The following is an 18,940-nucleotide window of genomic DNA, read 5'->3' on the forward strand; positions in this document are numbered from 1 at the left end:
TATAGTAGAGTAGTGTACAGTAGTGTGCAGTTTAGTAGGGTAGTGTACAGTAGTGTGCAGTATAGTAGGGTAGTGTACAGTATAGTAGAGTAGGGTACAGTATAGTGGAGTAGTGTACAGTATAGTAGTGTAGTGTACAGTAGGATAGAGTACAGTAAAGTAGGGGAGTGTACAGTTAAGTAGAGCAGGGTACAGTATAGTAGAGTAGGGTACAGTATAGTAGGGTACAGTATAGTAGAGTAGGGAACAGTATAGTAGGGTAGTGTTCAGTATAGTATAGTAGAGTAGTGTTCCGTATAGTATAGTAGGGAAGTGTTCAGTATAGTATAGTAGGGAAGTGTTCAGTATAGTAGGGTATGGTACAGTATAGTAGGGTGGGGTACAGTATAGTGGAGTAGGGCACATTATTGTATAGTGGGGCGGGGTGGTGTACAGTATAGTATAGTTGAGTAGAGTAAGGCACAGTATAGTAGGGTACAGAATAGTGGTGTAAAGTGCAGTATAGTAGTGTAGAGTATAGTAGGGCACAGAATAGTATAGTACGGTATGGTACAGTAGGGTAGTGTAAGCTATAGTATAGTATAATATAGTAGAGTAGTGTTCAGTATAGTAGGGTAGTGTTCAGTATAGTAGGGTAGTGTTCAGTATAGTATAGTAGGGTAGTGTTCAGTATAGTAGGGTAGTGTTCAGTATAGTATAGTAGGGTAGTGTTCAGTATAGTAGAATAGGGTAGTGTTCAGTATAGTATAGTAGGGTAGTGTTCAGTATAGTATAGTAGGGTAGTGTTCAGTATAGTAGAATAGGGTAGTGTTCAGTATAGTATAGTAGGGTAGTGTTCAGTATATACAGTAGGGTAGTGTTCAGTATAGTAGAGTAGTGTTCAGTATAGTATAGTAGTGTTCAGTATAGTAGAGTAGTGTTCAGTATATACAGTAGGGTAGTGTTCAGTATAGTAGAGTAGTGTTCAGTATAGTATAGTAGAGTAGTGTTCAGTATAGTATAGTATAGTAGTGTTCAGTATAGTAGAGTAGGGAAGTGTTCAGTAGAGTAGAGTGGTGTTCAGTATATACAGTGGGGTAGTGTTCAGTATAGTATAGTGGAGTAGTGTTCAGTATATACAGTAGGGTAGTGTTCAGTATAGTATAGTAGGGTAGTGTACAGTATAGTATAGTAGGGAAGTGTTCAGTATAGTAGAATAGGGTGGTGTTCAGTATAGTAGAGTAGGGTAGTGTACAGTATAGTATAGTAGGGTAGTGTACAGTATAGTATAGTAGGGTAGTGTACAGTATAGTATAGTAGGGAAGTGTACAGTATAGTATAGTAGGGTAGTGTACAGTATAGTGGAATAGTGTTCAGTATAGTATAGTAGGGTAGTGTTCAGTATAGTAGAGTAGGGTAGTGTTCAGTAGAGTAGAGTGGTGTTCAGTATAGTAGAGTAGGGAAGTGTTCAGTAGAGTAGAGTGGTGTTCAGTATATACAGTAGGGTAGTGTTCAGTAGAGTAGAGTGGTGTTCAGTATAGTAGAGTAGTGTTCAGTATATACAGTAGGGTAGTGTTCAGTATAGTAGAGTAGGGTAGTGTTCAGTATAGTAGAGTAGGGTAGTGTTCAGTATATACAGTAGGGTAGTGTTCAGTATAGTAGAGTAGTGTTCAGTATATACAGTAGGGTAGTGTTCAGTATAGTAGAGTAGGGTAGGGTACAGTATAGTATAGTAGGGTGGTGTTCAGTATAGTAGAGTAGGGTAGTGTTCAGTATAGTAGAGTAGGGTAGTGTTCAGTATAGTAGAATAGGGTGGTGTTCAGTATAGTAGAATAGGGTGGTGTTCAGTATAGTAGAGTAGGGTAGTGTACAGTATAGTATAGTAGGGTAGTGTACAGTATAGTATAGTAGGGTAGTGTTCAGTATAGTATAGTGGAGTAGTGTTCAGTATATACAGTAGGGTAGTGTTCAGTATAGTATAGTAGGGTAGTGTACAGTATAGTATAGTAGGGAAGTGTTCAGTATAGTAGAATAGGGTGGTGTTCAGTATAGTAGAGTAGGGTAGTGTACAGTATAGTATAGTAGGGTAGTGTACAGTATAGTATAGTAGGGTAGTGTACAGTATAGTATAGTAGGGAAGTGTACAGTATAGTATAGTAGGGTAGTGTACAGTATAGTGGAATAGTGTTCAGTATAGTATAGTAGGGTAGTGTTCAGTATAGTAGAGTAGGGTAGTGTTCAGTAGAGTAGAGTGGTGTTCAGTATAGTAGAGTAGGGAAGTGTTCAGTAGAGTAGAGTGGTGTTCAGTATATACAGTAGGGTAGTGTTCAGTAGAGTAGAGTGGTGTTCAGTATAGTAGAGTAGTGTTCAGTATATACAGTAGGGTAGTGTTCAGTATAGTAGAGTAGGGTAGTGTTCAGTATAGTAGAGTAGGGTAGTGTTCAGTATATACAGTAGGGTAGTGTTCAGTATAGTAGAGTAGTGTTCAGTATATACAGTAGGGTAGTGTTCAGTATAGTAGAGTAGGGTAGGGTACAGTATAGTATAGTAGGGTGGTGTTCAGTATAGTAGAGTAGGGTAGTGTTCAGTATAGTAGAGTAGGGTAGTGTTCAGTATAGTAGAATAGGGTGGTGTTCAGTATAGTAGAATAGGGTGGTGTTCAGTATAGTAGAGTAGGGTAGTGTACAGTATAGTATAGTAGGGTAGTGTACAGTATAGTATAGTAGGGTAGTGTACAGTATAGTATAGTAGGGAAGTGTTCAGTATAGTAGAATAGGGTGGTGTTCAGTATAGTAGAGTAGGGTAGTGTTCAGTATAGTATAGTAGGGTAGTGTTCAGTATAGTAGAGTAGGGTAGTGTTCAGTAGAGTAGAGTGGTGTTCAGTATAGTAGAGTAGTGTTCAGTATATACAGTAGGGTAGTGTTCAGTATAGTAGAGTAGGGTAGTGTTCAGTATAGTAGAGTAGGGTAGTGTTCAGTATATACAGTAGGGTAGTGTTCAGTATAGTAGAGTAGTGTTCAGTATATACAGTAGGGTAGTGTTCAGTATAGTAGAGTAGGGTAGGGTACAGTATAGTATAGTAGGGTGGTGTTCAGTATAGTAGGGTAGTGTTCAGTATAGTAGAATAGGGTGGTGTTCAGTATAGTAGAATAGGGTGGTGTTCAGTATAGTAGAGTAGGGTAGTGTTCAGTATAGTAGAATAGGGTGGTGTTCAGTATAGTAGAATAGGGTGGTGTTCAATATAGTAGAATAGGGTGGTGTTCAGTATAGTAGAATAGGGTGGTGTTCAGTATAGTAGAGTAGAGTAGTGTTCAGTATAGTAGAATAGGGTAGTGTTCAGTATAGTAGAATAGGGTGGTGTTCAGTATAGTAGAGTAGAGTAGTGTTCAGTATAGTAGAATAGGGTGGTGTTCAGTATAGTAGAGTAGGGTAGTGTTCAGTATAGTAGAATAGGGTAGTGTTCAGTATAGTAGAATAGGGTAGTGTTCAGTATAGTAGAATAGGGTAGTGTTCAGTATAGTAGAATAGGGTAGTGTTCAGTATAGTAGAGTAGGGTAGTGTTCAGTATAGTAGAATAGGGTGGTGTTCAGTATAGTAGAGTAGGGAACAGTATAGTAGAGTAGTGTACAGTAGTGTGCAGTATAGTAGGGTAGTGTACAGTATAGTAGGGTACATTATAGTAGAGTAGTGTACAGTATAGTAGTGAAGTGTACAATATAGTAGGGTCGCGTTCAGTATAGTAGAGTAGGGTAGTGTACAATATAGTAGAGTAGTGTGCAGTATAGTAGAGTAGGGAACAGTATAGTAGAGTAGGGTACAGTATAGTAGTGTGCAATATAGTAGGGTTGTGTACAATATAGTAGGGTAGTGTACACTATAGTAGGGTAGTGTGTTATCTACCTGGCGAAGACATCAGCGCTGAGCACACAGCCGATGATGTTGCCCAGATGAGGGACGTTGTTAACATAAGGCAAGGCACTGGTCACGAGGACGTTCCTCTTGCCCTCCTTAGGAAGACTGGTAAGAAAAGAGCCCGTCAGAAAGACACATACAGAGTTCCCTAAACTCACTCCTGGGGACCCCAAGGGGTGTCCGTTTTGTTCTCTGTCCTAGCACTACACAGCCCATTCAAATAATCAACTCATCAAGCTTTGATTTGAATCAGCTGTGTAGTGCCAGGGCAACAAACAAAACCTGCACCCAGGGGGGGGGCACAGGACTGAGTCTGGAAAACGCTACTAATACACATGTTTACAGTACAGTACAGTTCTATGGCTGGGAATTGCCAGTTACCTCACAATACGATATTATCACCATACTTAGGTACCGATATGTATTGCAAATCTCACGATTCTTAATGTATTGCGATTCGATACTGCGATTTGATGTTTCAAACATATTGCTCGCTAAATGTCTGCTGCAGAGAGACAAGAGAGAGCAGGAGAAAATTAGTTTTGATCAATCAGAGAAATAAAAGTGGCTCACTACTTAAAAAGAATTTGGAGAACAAGCTATATGATAAAAAATACTGGCGTTTAAGCGCAGGTACAGCTGACGTTACCTAACAAAAATAAAAAAATGATATATCCACACACACATATATATATATATATATACATATATACAGTACCAGTCAAAAGTTTGGACACACCTACTCATTCAATGATTTTTCTTTATTTTTACAACTTTCTACATTGTAGAATAATAGTGAAGACATAAAAACTATGAAAATAACACATATGGAATCATGTAGTAACCAATAAATCATAATATATGTTATATATGTTATATTTGAGCCACCATTTGCCTTGATGAAAGCTTTGCACCCTCTTGGCAAAAAAATATTTATTTAAATATGTATTTATTTAAGGCAAGTCAGAACAAATTCTTATTTACAATGACGGCCTACCAAAAGGCCTCCTGCGGGGGCTGGGATAAAAAAACAAGTAATATATATATATATTCACACACACATATGTATACCCGACACAAGACCCACTGGTTAAAAAAAAAGTATATACACATATATATATATATATATACACACACACAGTTGAAGTCGGAAGTTTACATGCACCATAACCAAATACATTTAAACCCAGTTTTTCACAATTTCTGACATTTAATCCTAGTAAACATTCCCTGTCTTAGGTCAGTTAGGATCACCACTTTATTTTAAGAATGTGAAATGTCAGAATAATGATGATAAATAATGATTTATTTCAGCTTTTATGTCTTTCATCACATTCACAGTGGGTCAGAAGTGTACATACACTCAATTAGTATTTGGTAGCATTGCCTTTAAATTGTTTAACTTGGGTCAAACATTTCGGGTAGCCTTCCACAAGCTTCCCACAACAAGTTGGGTGAATTTTGGCCCATTCCTCCTGACAGAGCTGGTGTAACTGAGTCAGGTTTGTAAGCCTCCTTGCTCGCACACGCTTTTTCAGTTCTGCCCACAAATGTTCTATAGGATTGAGGTCAGGGCTTTGTGATGGCCACTCCAATACCTTGACTTTGTTGTCCTTAAGCCATTTTGCCACAACTTTGGAAGTATGCTTGGGGTCATTGTCCATTTGGAAGACCCATTTGCGACCAAGCTTTAACTTCCTGGCTGATGTCTTGAGATGTTGCTTCAATATATCCACATCATTTTTCTCCCTCATGATGCCATCTATTTTGTGAAGTGCACCAGTCCCTCCTGCAGCAAAGCACCCCCACAACATGATGCTGCCACCCCCGTGCTTCACGGTTGGGATGGTGTTCTTCGGCTTGCAAGCCTCCCCCTTTTCCTCCAAACATAACGATGGTCATTATGGCCAAACAGTTCTATTTTTGTTTCATCAGACCAGAGGACATTTCTACAAAAAGTACGATCTTTGTTCCCATGTGCAGTTGCAAACCATAGTCTTGCTTTTTTATGGTGGTTGTGGAGCAGTGGTTTCTTCCTTGCTGAGCGGCCTTTCAGGTTATGTCGATATAGGACTCGTTTTTCTGTGCATATAGATACTTTTGTACCTGTTTCCTCCAGCATCTTCACAGGGTCCTTTGCTGTTGTTCTGTTATATGAAGGGGCGGCAGGTAGCCTAGTGGTTAGAGTGTTGGGCCAGTAACCGAAAGGTTGCTGGATCGAATTCCCAAACTGACAAGGTAAAAATCTGTCGTTCTGCCCCTGAACAAGGCAGTTAACCCACTGTTCCCCGGTAGGCCGTCATTGTAAATAAGAATTTGTTCTTAACTGACTTGCATAGTTAAATAAAATAAATAATAAAGAACAATATAGGGACTGTTATATAATGAACAATATAGGGACTTATAGGGTTCGTGCAGACAGTGGCAAGTCAAATTCAAGGGCTTTCAAGCACTAATATATTTTCAGGGACCATTAACTATTACAAATTGATTTTATGCAATTATTTCTTGTCTCCACCAGATGGCAGTAGATTGCCACAAACTCATGGAGATTTTTTGTTTTAAACATTAAAAAAAACATTGTATTCATCGCTAACTTCCAAGTTCTACTCAATAATACGTTGTTTCACTACTTACATAAACTCAGCAAAAAAAGAAATGTCCTCTCACGGTCAACTACATATATTTTCAGCAAACTTAATATGTGTAAATATTTGTATGAACATAACAAGATTCAACAACTGAAACATAAACTGAACAAGTTCCACAGACATGTGACTAACAGAAATTGAATAATGTGTCCCTGAACAAAGAGGGGATCAAAATCAAAAGTAACAGTCAGTATCTGGTGTGGCCACCAGCTGCATTAAGCACTGCAGTGCATCTCCTCCTCATGGACTGCACCAGATTTGCCAGTTCTTGCTGTGAGATGTTACCCCCTCCTCCACCAAGGCACCTGCAAGTTCCCGGACATTTCTGGGGGGGAATGGCCCTAGCCCTCACCCTCCGATCCAACAGGTCCCAGACGTGCTCAATGGGATTGAGATCCGGGCTCTTCGCTGAGCGTTGAGATTGCCTGCAATGACAACAAGCTCAGTCCGATGATGCTGTGACACACCGCCCCAGACCATGACGGACCCTCCACCTCCAAATCGATCCCGCTCCAGAGTACAGGCCTCAGTGAAACGCTCACTCCTTCGACGATAAACGCAAATCCAACCATCACCCCTGGTGAGACAAAACCGCGACTCGTCAGTGAAGAGCACTTTTTGCCAGTCCTGTCTGGTCCAGCGACGGTGGGTTTGTGCCCATAGGCAACGTTGTTGCCGGTGATGTCTGGTGAGGACCTGCCTTACAACAGGCCTACAAGCCCTCAGTCCAGCCTCTCTCAGCCTATTGTGGATAGTCTGAGCACTGGAGGGATTGTGTGTTCCTGGTGTAACTCAGGCAGTTGTTGTGACGATCCTGTACCTGTCCCGCAGGTGTGATGTTCGGATGTACCGATCCTGTACAGGTGTTGTTACACGTGGTCTGCCACTGCGAGGACAGTCAGCTGTCCGTCCTGTCTCCCTGTAGCTCTGTCTTAGGCATCTCACAGTACAGACATTGCAATTTATTGCCCTGGTCACATCTGCAGTCCTCATGCCTCCTTGCAGCATGCCTAAGGCACGTTCACACAGATGAACAGGGACCCTGTGCATCTTTCTTTTGGTGTTTTTCAGAGTCAGTAGAAAGGCCTCTTTAGTGTCCTAAGTTTTCATAACTGTGACCTTAATTGCCTACCGTCTATAAGCTGTTAGTGTCTTAAAGACCGTTCCACAGGTGCGTGTTCATTAATTGTTTATGGTTCATTGAACAAGCATGGGAAACAGTGTTTAAAACCTTTACAATGAAGATCTGTAAAGTTATTTGGATTTCTACAAATTATCTTTGAAAGACAGGGTCCTGAAAAAGGGATGTTTATTTTTTTGTTGAGTTTATATATATGAGTGGTAACTGAAGTCAGTGGTGATGATGTTGTAATTTGAGACGTGATGAGCAGAGTTTTGAGACATGCCTACTGGTGAACACATATTTCCTAGGTCACGTTACTACACAATTCCAGCTTAATAACGGTTTTTAATTGGGCATTTGCGAATCTACTACTTAATAACTACGAAAAAGTATCTTGCTATCGACTGGCAGCTTTGGTGTCGCCGAGAAGGGGGGGGTGGGCTGTGTGAGGAAAACGACACGTGAGCGGACACCAGAACGGCGGGGAGTGTGGCTGCGGAATATTGCAGGCGCCCTACGAAGGAGGCGATTGGCAAAAAAGCTCGGGAGGTTGTCGCAGAGAATGAGTCAAAGTGTAGATCAGGCGCCAACGCAGGATGCAACGGTGAGTCTTTCCTCCCTTCACGTGGCTCTTCAGGGCCGATTCACCCACGCTCACAATGTCAAAGTCTGACGCATTTTTTGTACCTTACACGCTATGGGTTGGTGGGGTCCAGTGATGTAGTGGTAAAAAAGGTGAGTAAAACTATACTGAACAAAAATATAAACGTAACATGTAAAGTGTTGGTCCCATGTTCCATTAAGCTGAAAAAGATCCCAGAAATGTTCCTTAAGCACCACAGCCAGGATCTACATTTTCCTGGCATTTTAGCGATCGATGTGACGCTTGGCGGCGCCTTGTCAGTCAGATCTGTACCTGGCTGAGTGGCGGTGGAATGAGCGAGCTCACCTGGCAACCAGAGACACACGTGAGGCAATAAAACTCTGTAGTCTGCATGGATTTGAATTCGCGAGACCAATACATTTTTATATGTTCATAAACATATTTCATCATAATCTGTTCTCCTCTTAAATTTTAATTCAAGTACTAACTTGTGAAAAATTCCAGAGTACCAAAAAGAAGTACTTTAAGCAGCTGAAGCACCTTGTTCGGACCCTGCGGACTGGATATTATGTAGCGTACTCACATAGGGTGTTGTCTCTCTGGAACCATGGGTAAGTCTGCAAGTCCTTTACCCCAGGTGACCGCGGCAGACTGAATCTCTTCCTCTGACAGCACACAATCACCATCATCATCACCCTGGAGGACAGAAAACACATTACAGTCCCGTCATCGTCACCCTGGAGGACAGAAAACACATTACAGTCCCATCATCATCACCCTGGAGGACAGAAAACACATTACAGTCCCGTCATCGTCACCCTGGAGGACAGAAAACACATTACAGTCCCGTCATCGTCACCCTGGAGGACAGAAAACACATTACAGTCCCGTCATCGTCACCCTGGAGGACAGAAAACACATTACAGTCCCGTCATCGTCACCCTGGAGGACAGAAAACACATTACAGTCCCGTCATCGTCACCCTGGAGGACAGAAAACACATTACAGTCCCGTCATCATCACCCTGGAGGACAGAAAACACATTACAGTCCCGTCATCGTCACCCTGGAGGACAGAAAACACATTACAGTCCCGTCATCGTCACCCTGGAGGACAGAAAACACATTACAGTCCCGTCATCATCACCCTGGAGGACAGAAAACACATTACAGTCCCGTCATCATCACCCTGGAGGACAGAAAACACATTACAGTCCCGTCATCGTCACCCTGGAGGACAGAAAACACATTACAGTCCCATCATCATCACCCTGGAGGACAGAAAACACATTACAGTCCCGTCATCATCACCCTGGAGGACAGAAAACACATTACAGTCCCGTCATCGTCACCCTGGAGGACAGAAAACACATTACAGTCCCGTCATCATCACCCTGGAGGACAGAAAACACATTACAGTCCCGTCATCGTCACCCTGGAGGACAGAAAACACATTACAGTCCCGTCATCAAACTGTAAAGCTAAAGAGAGAGAGAGAAATACTTATTTATGAGGCTCTTTAATTTTTCTAATAATATTTTTTATTTAATTAAAATGTATCGACTGAAGATTCCACAATACAACAGCAGTAGTGTTGTACCTGTATACATGATTATATGTACTGTTAATATTACTACGGGAATGAACTGGATTTCATTATCCTCATTGTACTGTACTGTTAATATTACTACGGGAATGAACTGGATTTCATTATCCTCATTGTACTGTATTTACTGAAATGCTGTACCACTATACCACTTTGGCAATATCTACAAATCACATTTCATGTCAATAAATCAATCTGAGAGAGAGACAGAGAGGGAGAGAGACACAACAAGACAGAGGGAGAGAGAGGTGGAGAGATATGGAGAGAGGTAGAGAGAGCATAGGACTCGGGGTGGATTGAAGTTTGGCTACTCTCTCACCTCCTCTCTATGTATTGCCGGCCAAAGAGGACCACAATGGAAAAAAGGCTTTGTGTTAATTAACCTCAATGACAATAACATTAGCAGTGTGAATTGTGTTTTTAAATAAATCTTACATGTCCAAATTGTACCATTTACAACCTCAAACATGTTACCAAACAGTTCCCTTGTATGATCTACTGTTGTAACCCAGGATTGGTGTTAAAACAAATTAAACACTAAATGTATTATTAATTTTTTTACCTCAGGGCTGTTGCATGGCTGTGTGCCTCTACCCTGAACCTGACCATGGTGTGTGGCTGGCTGTCTCTGCAGGTAGGTCTTCAGAGACTCAGCCTTCAGTCCCTTCCCGTACAGTGCAGTCTGGGCTGCAGACCCACAGGCTGCCAACATGCCCACACGTTCAAACCAGTGCTGCAGCGTCTGATTACCTACAGTAAAAGGCCAAGAGGAACGGAAGCCACAGTTAAACACATACACTGACAGAAGTTTAACATAACACCAGTGGTGTAAAGTACTTTAAAGTACTACTTAAGTAGTTTTTTGGGGGGGTTATCTGTACTTTACTATTTATATTTTTGACAACTTTCACTTCACTACATTCCTAAAGAAAATAAATGTACTATTTAATCAATACATTTTCCCTGACACACAAAGGTACTCGTTACATTTTAAATGCTTAGCAGGACAGGAGAATAGTCCAATTCATACACTTATTTTGGGCCGGCAGGTGGCCTAGTGGTTAGAGTGTAGGTGCGGCAGGTAGTCTAGTGGTTAGAGTGTAGGGGCGGCAGGTAGTCTAGTGGTTAGAGGGTAGGTGCGGCAGGTAGTCTAGTGGTTAGAGTGTAGGGGCGGCAGGTAGTCTAGTGGTTAGAGGGTAGGGGCGGCAGGTAGCCTAGTGGTTAGAGTGTAGGGGCGGCAGGTAGTCTAGTGGTTAGAGTGTAGGGGCGGCAGGTAGACTAGTGGTTAGAGTGTAGGGGCGGCAGGTAGACTAGTGGTTAGAGGGTAGGGGCGGCAGGTAGACTAGTGGTTAGAGGGTAGGGAGGGCAGGTAGACTAGTGGTTAGAGGGTAGGGGCGGCAGGTAGCCTAGTGGTTAGAGTGTAGGGGCGGCAGGTAGACTAGTGGTTAGAGGGTAGGGGCGGCAGGTGGCCTAGTGGTTAGAGTGTAGGGGCGGCAGGTGGCCTAGTGGTTAGAGTGTAGGGGCGGCAGGTAGTCTAGTGGTTAGAGTGTAGGGGCGGCAGGTGGCCTAGTGGTTAGAGTGTAGGGACGGCAGGTAGCCTAGTGGTTAGAGTGTAGGGGCGGCAGGTAGCCTAGTGGTTAGAGTGTAGGGACGGCAGGTAGCCTAGTGGTTAGAGTGTAGGGGCGGCAGGTGGCCTAGTGGTTAGAGTGTAGGGGCGGCAGGTGGCCTAGTGGTTAGAGTGTAGGGGCGGCAGGTGGCCTAGTGGTTAGAGTGTAGGGGCGGCAGGTGGCCTAGTGGTTAGAGTGTAGGGGCGGCAGGTGGCCTAGTGGTTAGAGTGTAGGGGCGGCAGGTAGCCTAGTGGTTAGAGTATTGGACTAGTAACAGAAAGGTTACAAGATCGAATTCCCGAGCTGACAAGGTAAAAATCTGTTGTTCTGCCCCTGAACAACTCAGTTAACCCAATGTTCCCCGGTAGACAGTCATTGTAAATAAAAAAAATGTGTTCTTAACTGACTTGCCTAGTTAAATAAAACAATTTAAATCAAGAGAACATGCCTCTGATCTGGCAGACTCACTAAACACACATGCTTTGTTTGTAAATGATGTCAGTGTTGGAGTGTCCCCCTGGCTGTCCGTCAATAAAACTAAAACAAGACGGTGCCATCTGGTTTGCTTAATATAAGAAATTTGAAATTATTTACGCTTTTACTTTTGACACATTTAAAACCAAATACTTTTAGACTTTTACTCGGGTAGTATTTTACTGGGTGACATTCACTTGAATAATTTTCTATGAAGTATCTTTACTTTTACTCAAATATGACAATTGGGTACTTTTTCCACCACTGTATAACACCTAAACTAGATCAAATGCTTTTTTTTCTCTTTTTACGTATCACTCACCTGATACCAGACTGCTGTCAGACAGGATGGGGTAGAGAGCTGCCCACAGAACCACGTCTGCCACTGAAACCTTCTCCTAAAACACACAGCCCAGTTCAATCAATCATTCACATGTATTCAGAAAGACCTTTCCACAACAACTAATGTCAGTAAGCACTTTACAGTAACATACAAGCAGAAGTCAATTACACTATATTTGACATTCATGTGTGTTTTCCAATCGGATTTAAAGGTGTGTGTTGAGTTGTGAAGGTGTGTGTGTGTGTGTTGTGAAGGTGTGTGTGTGTGTGTTGTGAAGGTGTGTGTGTGTGTGTGTGTGTGTGTGTGTGTGTGTGTGTGTGTGTGTGTGTGTGTGTGTCGTGAAGGTGTGTGTGTGTCGTGAAGGTGTGTGTGTTGAGTTGTGTTGTGAAGGTGTGTATGTGTGTGTGTGTTTTGAGTTGCGTTGTGTTGTAAAGGTGTGTGTTGAGTTGTGAAGGTGTGTGTGTGTGTGTTGTGAAGGTGTGTGTGTGTGTGTGTTGAGTTGTGTTGTGAAGGTGTGTGTGTGTGTGTGTGTTGAGTTGTGTTGTGAAGGTGTGTGTGTGTGTTGAGTTGAGTTGTAAAGGTGTGTGTGTGTGTGTCTGTGTGTGTGTGTGTGTTGAGTTGTAAAGGTGTGTGTGTTGAGTTGTAAAGGTGTGTGTGTGTTGAGTTGTGAAGGTGTGTGTGTGTTGAGTTGTGAAGGTGTGTGTGTTGAGTTGTGAAGGTGTGTGTGTGTGAGTTGTAAAGGTGTGTGTGTGTGAGTTGTAAAGGTGTGTGTGTGTGAGTTGTAAAGGTGTGTGTGTTGTCGTACAGCAGTGAGGAACAGCGTGGTCCTCTTGCTCAGGCTCTGGTCCAGGTAGCTGAGAGGTCCCTGTAGAACCCTGGTGGTTTCTGCTCCTTTTCCCTGCAGCACCACCATGTGAAGGGCCTGCATCACTGCAGGCTGGAGACAAGAATAACTTTATTCATACTATAGAATATAAAACAAACACCTGTACAACACAGAACAAGCGTTAGGGCCTCCGGAAGTGGCGCAGCAGTCTAAGGCACAGCATCGCAGTGCTTGAGGCGTCACTACAGACCCGGGTTCGATCCCGGGCTGTGTCGCAGCTGGCCGCGACCGGGAGACACATGAGGCGGGTCAAAATGTTCCGTGTTAGGGGCCGTCCGGGATGTCCTTGTCCCATCGCGCTCTAGCGACTCCTGTGACTCCAACACGGTCGCCAGGTGTATGGTGTTTCCTCAGAGACATTGGTGCGGCTGGCTTCCGGGTTAAGCGAGCAGTGTGTCAAGAAGCAGCGCTGCTTGGCACGGTCGTGTTCCCGGAGGACGCACGGCTCTCAGACTTCGCCTCTCCTGAGTCCATACGGGAGTTAAAGACTGAAACAACCAATTGGATATCATGAAATTTGAGAAGATAAAGGAGTAAAAAGTTAAAAAATAAATAAATAAAGAACACGTGTTAAGACACCAATTGCAAAGATTAAAACAGAATGTGATTTGTCTATATGTTCAATTAATATACATGGTATATTTATTTATTTATTGTACTCTTCCAGAAAGTCACTACGAATGGGAGCATCATGGCTGATGATTTCCAGGAAGTCACTATGGATGAGAGCATCGTGGCTGATGATTTCCAGGAAGTCACTACGGATGGGAGCATCGTGGCTGATGATTTCCAGGAAGTCACTACGAATGGGAGCATCGTGGCTGATGATTTCCAGGAAGTCAACTATGGATGGGAGCATCATGGCTGATGATTTCCAGGAAGTCAAAATGGATGGGAGCATCATGGATGATGATTTCCAGGAAGTCACTACGAATGGGAGCACCGTGGCTGATGATTTCCAGGAAGTCATTACGAATGGGAGCATCGATGCTGATGATGTCCAGGAAGTCATTACGAATGGGAGCATCGAGGCTGATGATGTCCAGGAAGTCCAAATGGATGGGAGCATCATGGCTGATGATTTCCAGGAAGTCACTACGAATGGGAGCATCGAGGCTGATGATTTCCAGGAAGTCACTATGGATGGGAGCATCATGGATGATGATTTCCAGGAAGTCAAAATGGATGGGAGCATCATGGCGGATGATTTCCAGGAAGTCACTATGGATGAGAGCATCGTGGCTGATGATTTCCAGGAAGTCACTATGGATTAGAGCATCGTGGCTGATGATTTCCAGGAAGTAACTATGGATGAGAGCATCGTGGCTGATGATTTCCAGGAAGTAACTATGGATGAGAGCATCGTGGCTGATGATTTCCAGGAAGTCACTATGGATGACAGTATCATGGCTGAGGATTTCCAGGAAGTAAAATGGATGGGCACATCATGGCTGATGATTTATCAGACATTCTTACCTGTAGTTCTGTAGCTTCCCATTCCAGCCACTGGTTGACGATATCGCTGGATTCCTGTCCATTCACCTCTATCAGGTATCTAAGGAAGGACACATGGATTAAAAGACTGGATGACTGAGGAATCTCATAATAAGCAGTAGACCACACTATCAACCAAGAGAGTTTTCATCTATATTTTTCGTAGAAATCTATTTACCACCACAAACCGATGCTGGCACTAAGACCGCACTCAACGAGCTGTATAAAGCCGTAAGCAAACAAGAAAATGCCCATCCAGAAGTGGCTCTCCTAGTGGTCGGGGACTTTAACGCAGGCAAACTTAAATCTGTTTTACCTAATTTCTACCAGGATGTTACATGTGCAACCAGAGGAAGAAAAAAAACACCTTTACTCCACACACAGAGAGGAGTACAAAGCTCTCCCTTGCCCTCCATTTAACAAATCTGACCATAAATCTATCCTCCTGATTCCTGCTTATAAGCAAAAACTAAAGCAGGAAGTACCAGTGACTTGCTCAAAATGGAAGTGGTCTGATGACGCGGATGCTACGCTACAGGGCTGATTTGCTAGCACAGACTGGAATATGTTCCGGGATTCATCCAATGGCATTGAAGAGTATACCACCTCAGTCACCGGCTCCATCAATAAGTGCATCGACGTCGTCCCTACAGTGACCGTACGTACATATCCCAACCAGAAGCCATGGATTACAGGCAACATCCGCACCAAGCTAAAAGCTAGAGCTGCCGCTTTCAAGGAGCCGGACACTAATATGGAATCTTATAAGAACTCTTACTATGCCCTCAGACGAACCATCAAACAGAAAAAGCGTCAATACAGGTCTAAGACTGAATCCTACTACACCGGCTGACACTCGTCGGACGTGACAGGGCTTGCAAACTATTACGGACTACAAAGGGAAACCCAGCCGCAAGCTGTCCAGTGACACAAGCCTACCAGACGGGTTAAATGCCTTTTATGCTCGCTTTGAGGCAAGCAACACTGAAGCATGCATGAGAACACCAGCTGTTCCGGACAACTGTGTGATCACGCTCTCTGTAGCCGATGTGAGCAAGATATTTAAACAGGTCAACATTCACACGGCCTAGATGGATTACCAGGACTTGTCCTCAAAGCACGCATGTACCAACTGGCAAGTGTCTCCACTGACATTTTCAACCTCTCCCTGACCGAGTCTGTGATACCTACATGTTTCAAGCAGACCACCATAGTTCCTGTACCCAAGAAAGCAAAGGTAACCTGCCTAAATGACTACCGACCCTTAGCACTCACGTCGGTAGCCATGAAGTGCTTTGAAAGGCTGGTCATGGCTCACATCAACACCATCATCCCGGAAACCCGAGACCCACTCCAATTCACATGACGCAATCTCAATCGCACTCCACACTGCCCTTTCCCATCTAGACAAAAGGAACACCTACGTGAGAATGCTGTTCATTGACTACAGCTCAGCGTTCAACACAATAGTGCCCACAAAGCTCATCACCAAGCTAAGGACCCTGGGACTAAACACCTTCCTCTGCAACTGGATCCTGGAATTCCTGACGGGCCGCCCCCAGATGGTAAGGGTAGGCAACAACATATCTGTCACGCTGATCCTCAACACGGGGGCCCCTCAGAGGTGCGTGCTTAGTCCCCTCCCTGTTCACCCACGACTGAGTGGCCAAGCACGACTCCAACACCATCATTAAGTTTCCTGACGACAAAACGGTGGTAGGCCTGATCACCGACAACGATGAGACAGCCTACAGGAAGGAGGTCAGAGACCTGGCAGTGTGGTGCCAGGACAACAACCTCTCCCTCAACGTGAGCAAGACAAAGGAGCTGATCGGGGATTACAGGAAAAGGAGGGCCGAACACGCCCCCATTCACGTCGACGGGGCTGTAGTGGAGAGGGTCGAGAGTTTTAAGTTCCTTGGTATCCACATCACCAAGAAAATATCATGGTCCAAACACAGAAAGTCGTGAATAGGGTACAACAACGCCTTCCCCCCTCAGGAGACTGAAAAGATTTTGCATGGGTTCCCAGATCCTCAAAAAGTTCTACAGCTGCACAATCGAGAGCATCCTGACCGGTTGCATCACCGCCTGGTATGGCAACTGCTCGGCATCCGACCGTAAGGTGCTACAGAGGGTAGTGGGGATGGTCCAGTACATCACTGGGGCCAAACTTCCTGCTATCCAGGACCTATATAGGCGGTGTCAGAGGAAAGCCCAAAAGACTCCAGTCACCGAAGTAAGAGACTGTTCTCTCTGCTACCCCACGACAAGTGGAACCGGAGCGCCAAGTCTAGGTCCAAAAGGCTCCTTAACAGCTTCTACTCCCAAGCCATAAGACTGCTGAACAATTAATCAAAATGGCCACCTGGACTATTTATATTGACCCCCTCCTTTGTTTTTACACTGCTGCTACTCGCTGTTTATTATCTATGCCTCGTCACTTTACCCCTACCTACGTGTAAAAATTACCTCCACTAACCTGTACTCCCTGCACATTGACTCGGTACCGGTACCACCTGAATATAGCCTCGTTATTATTATTATTTTATTGTGTTACTTTTATTACATTTGTTACTTTAGTTTATTTTGTACAATTTTCTTAACTCTATTTATTGAACTGGTTAAGGGCTTGTAAGTAAGCATTACACGGTAAGGTCTTTCACCTGTTGTATTCGGCACATGTGACAAACAACATTTGATTTGATCATATCCATTCCGATCTTTAGGACTGCCTAGAGAGTAAAGGTGTAAATGTCTGAGGCTATATAACGGAGGAATGACATAGTATGTTAGTATCGATGGTAGAGCAGGGGTACTGACTGGCAGATTGAGTTGGGGCTGAAGAGGTATGTTCCACTGGGGAGGAGCAGGGCAGGCAGGGCTGGACGGCTGAGGTAGGGTACCACTCTCTCTGTAAACACAACAACATACAACCATTAGCCTACAGCTCATTAATAATAATAGATTGTACTTTTCTATACACCCAAAACACTTTACATAGTAAGGAAGCCTCACCTCACCCACCATCAAAGTACAGGTAAGAGTTAACAACTCAACCAACATATTCGTTATCAACCACGTTTCGTGAAGTTGCCCTTAAACCTAGTTGTGTCCCCCCCCCCCCCCTGAAACGTATCACAAAGAAATGTCCTTTGGAGGGTTAAACATTGAAAGTGGATCTTAAAGGTTTAAAGGGATCATTGGTCACATATTCAGTCGTCATCATCAATTCTTTGAATTCATTTTAATCTGAAAACTAATCAGAACTCAATCCGATAAGTCCTATTGTTACACAGTCTATGGATGGGTAAGACCGAGGATGATTGGCAATAATCTGTGTGGTAGCTACATGCTAGCTTAATGTGTCTGTTAGGGCTGCCTGGATAGACAGAGGACTAGAGAGAGAGGACTAGACATTCTTGTCTGGCCAAGTCCCAGTTTGTCCTTTCTGTCAGTGTGTGTTGTCTGTCTGTCTATGGGAGAATCTCGATTGCATTCTCCTCGCGTCCTCTCTCCTCGACTCCTTCTCAAAACTCATTTATGAGGAGGTCAGAGGGGAGGGACTTCTGGCTTTCTCGTCCAATGGGTTTTGAGGAGGCGGCGAAGATATTGGACGCGAGGAGAATGCAATCAGGGGCGGCAGGTGGCCTAGTGGTTAGAGCGTTGGGCCAGTCAGGAACCGAAAGGTTGCTAGATTGAATCCCCGAGCTGACAAGGTAAAAATATGTCGTTCTGCCCCTGAACAAGGCAGTTAACCCACTGTTCCTAGGCCGTCATTGTAACTAAGAATTTGTTCTTAACTGACTTGCCTAGTTAAATAAAGGTTAAATAAAAATCGAGATTCTCCCTATATAATCGAACAGCTCACAAGGACCCCACAGCGAAAGATGTTTGGGTGGACAGGCTGGACTGTATGACAGAGAGCCCTGTCAGTCTATATCATCACAGCTGAGCTCAGGAGGATCAGATCACATAGCTGGACAGTTCAGCCACAGGCTACAAAACAATCAGCTCATGGAGCAGCTCAATCATGGAGAAGCTTCAGAGAGAGAGATCGAGAGACAGAGAGACAGAGAGATCGAGAGATCGAGAGACAGAGAGATCGAGAGATCGAGAGACAGAGAGACAGAGAGACAGAGACAGAGACAGAGACAGAGAGACAGAGAGATCGAGAGACAGAGAGATCGAGAGACAGAGAGACAGAGAAACAGAGAGATCGAGAGACAGAGACATAGACAGAGAGATCGAGAGACAGAGAG

General features: G+C 43.8%; 1 protein-coding gene across 2 annotated transcripts in view; it reads right to left on the bottom strand.

Annotated features, from left to right (window-relative positions):
• The window catches only part of mars1 (methionyl-tRNA synthetase 1), a 57,034-nt gene that overhangs the window by 25,416 nt on the left and 12,678 nt on the right, over nt 1-18,940 (bottom strand). For both annotated transcript variants that reach the window (XM_071366421.1, XM_071366413.1), the window contains exons 2-8: nt 17,502-17,592; nt 14,661-14,739; nt 13,104-13,235; nt 12,278-12,353; nt 10,437-10,624; nt 8,853-8,965; nt 3,880-3,996 (exon numbers count right to left, since the gene is read on the bottom strand). In XM_071366421.1, the coding sequence (XP_071222522.1) occupies nt 3,880-3,996; nt 8,853-8,965; nt 10,437-10,624; nt 12,278-12,353; nt 13,104-13,235; nt 14,661-14,739; nt 17,502-17,592 (796 nt within the window). The remainder of the gene's footprint in view (nt 1-3,879; nt 3,997-8,852; nt 8,966-10,436; nt 10,625-12,277; nt 12,354-13,103; nt 13,236-14,660; nt 14,740-17,501; nt 17,593-18,940) is intronic.

This window comes from Salvelinus alpinus, chromosome 2 (genome assembly GCF_045679555.1).
Source record: "Salvelinus alpinus chromosome 2, SLU_Salpinus.1, whole genome shotgun sequence".
Classification (NCBI taxonomy): Eukaryota; Metazoa; Chordata; class Actinopteri; order Salmoniformes; family Salmonidae; genus Salvelinus; species Salvelinus alpinus.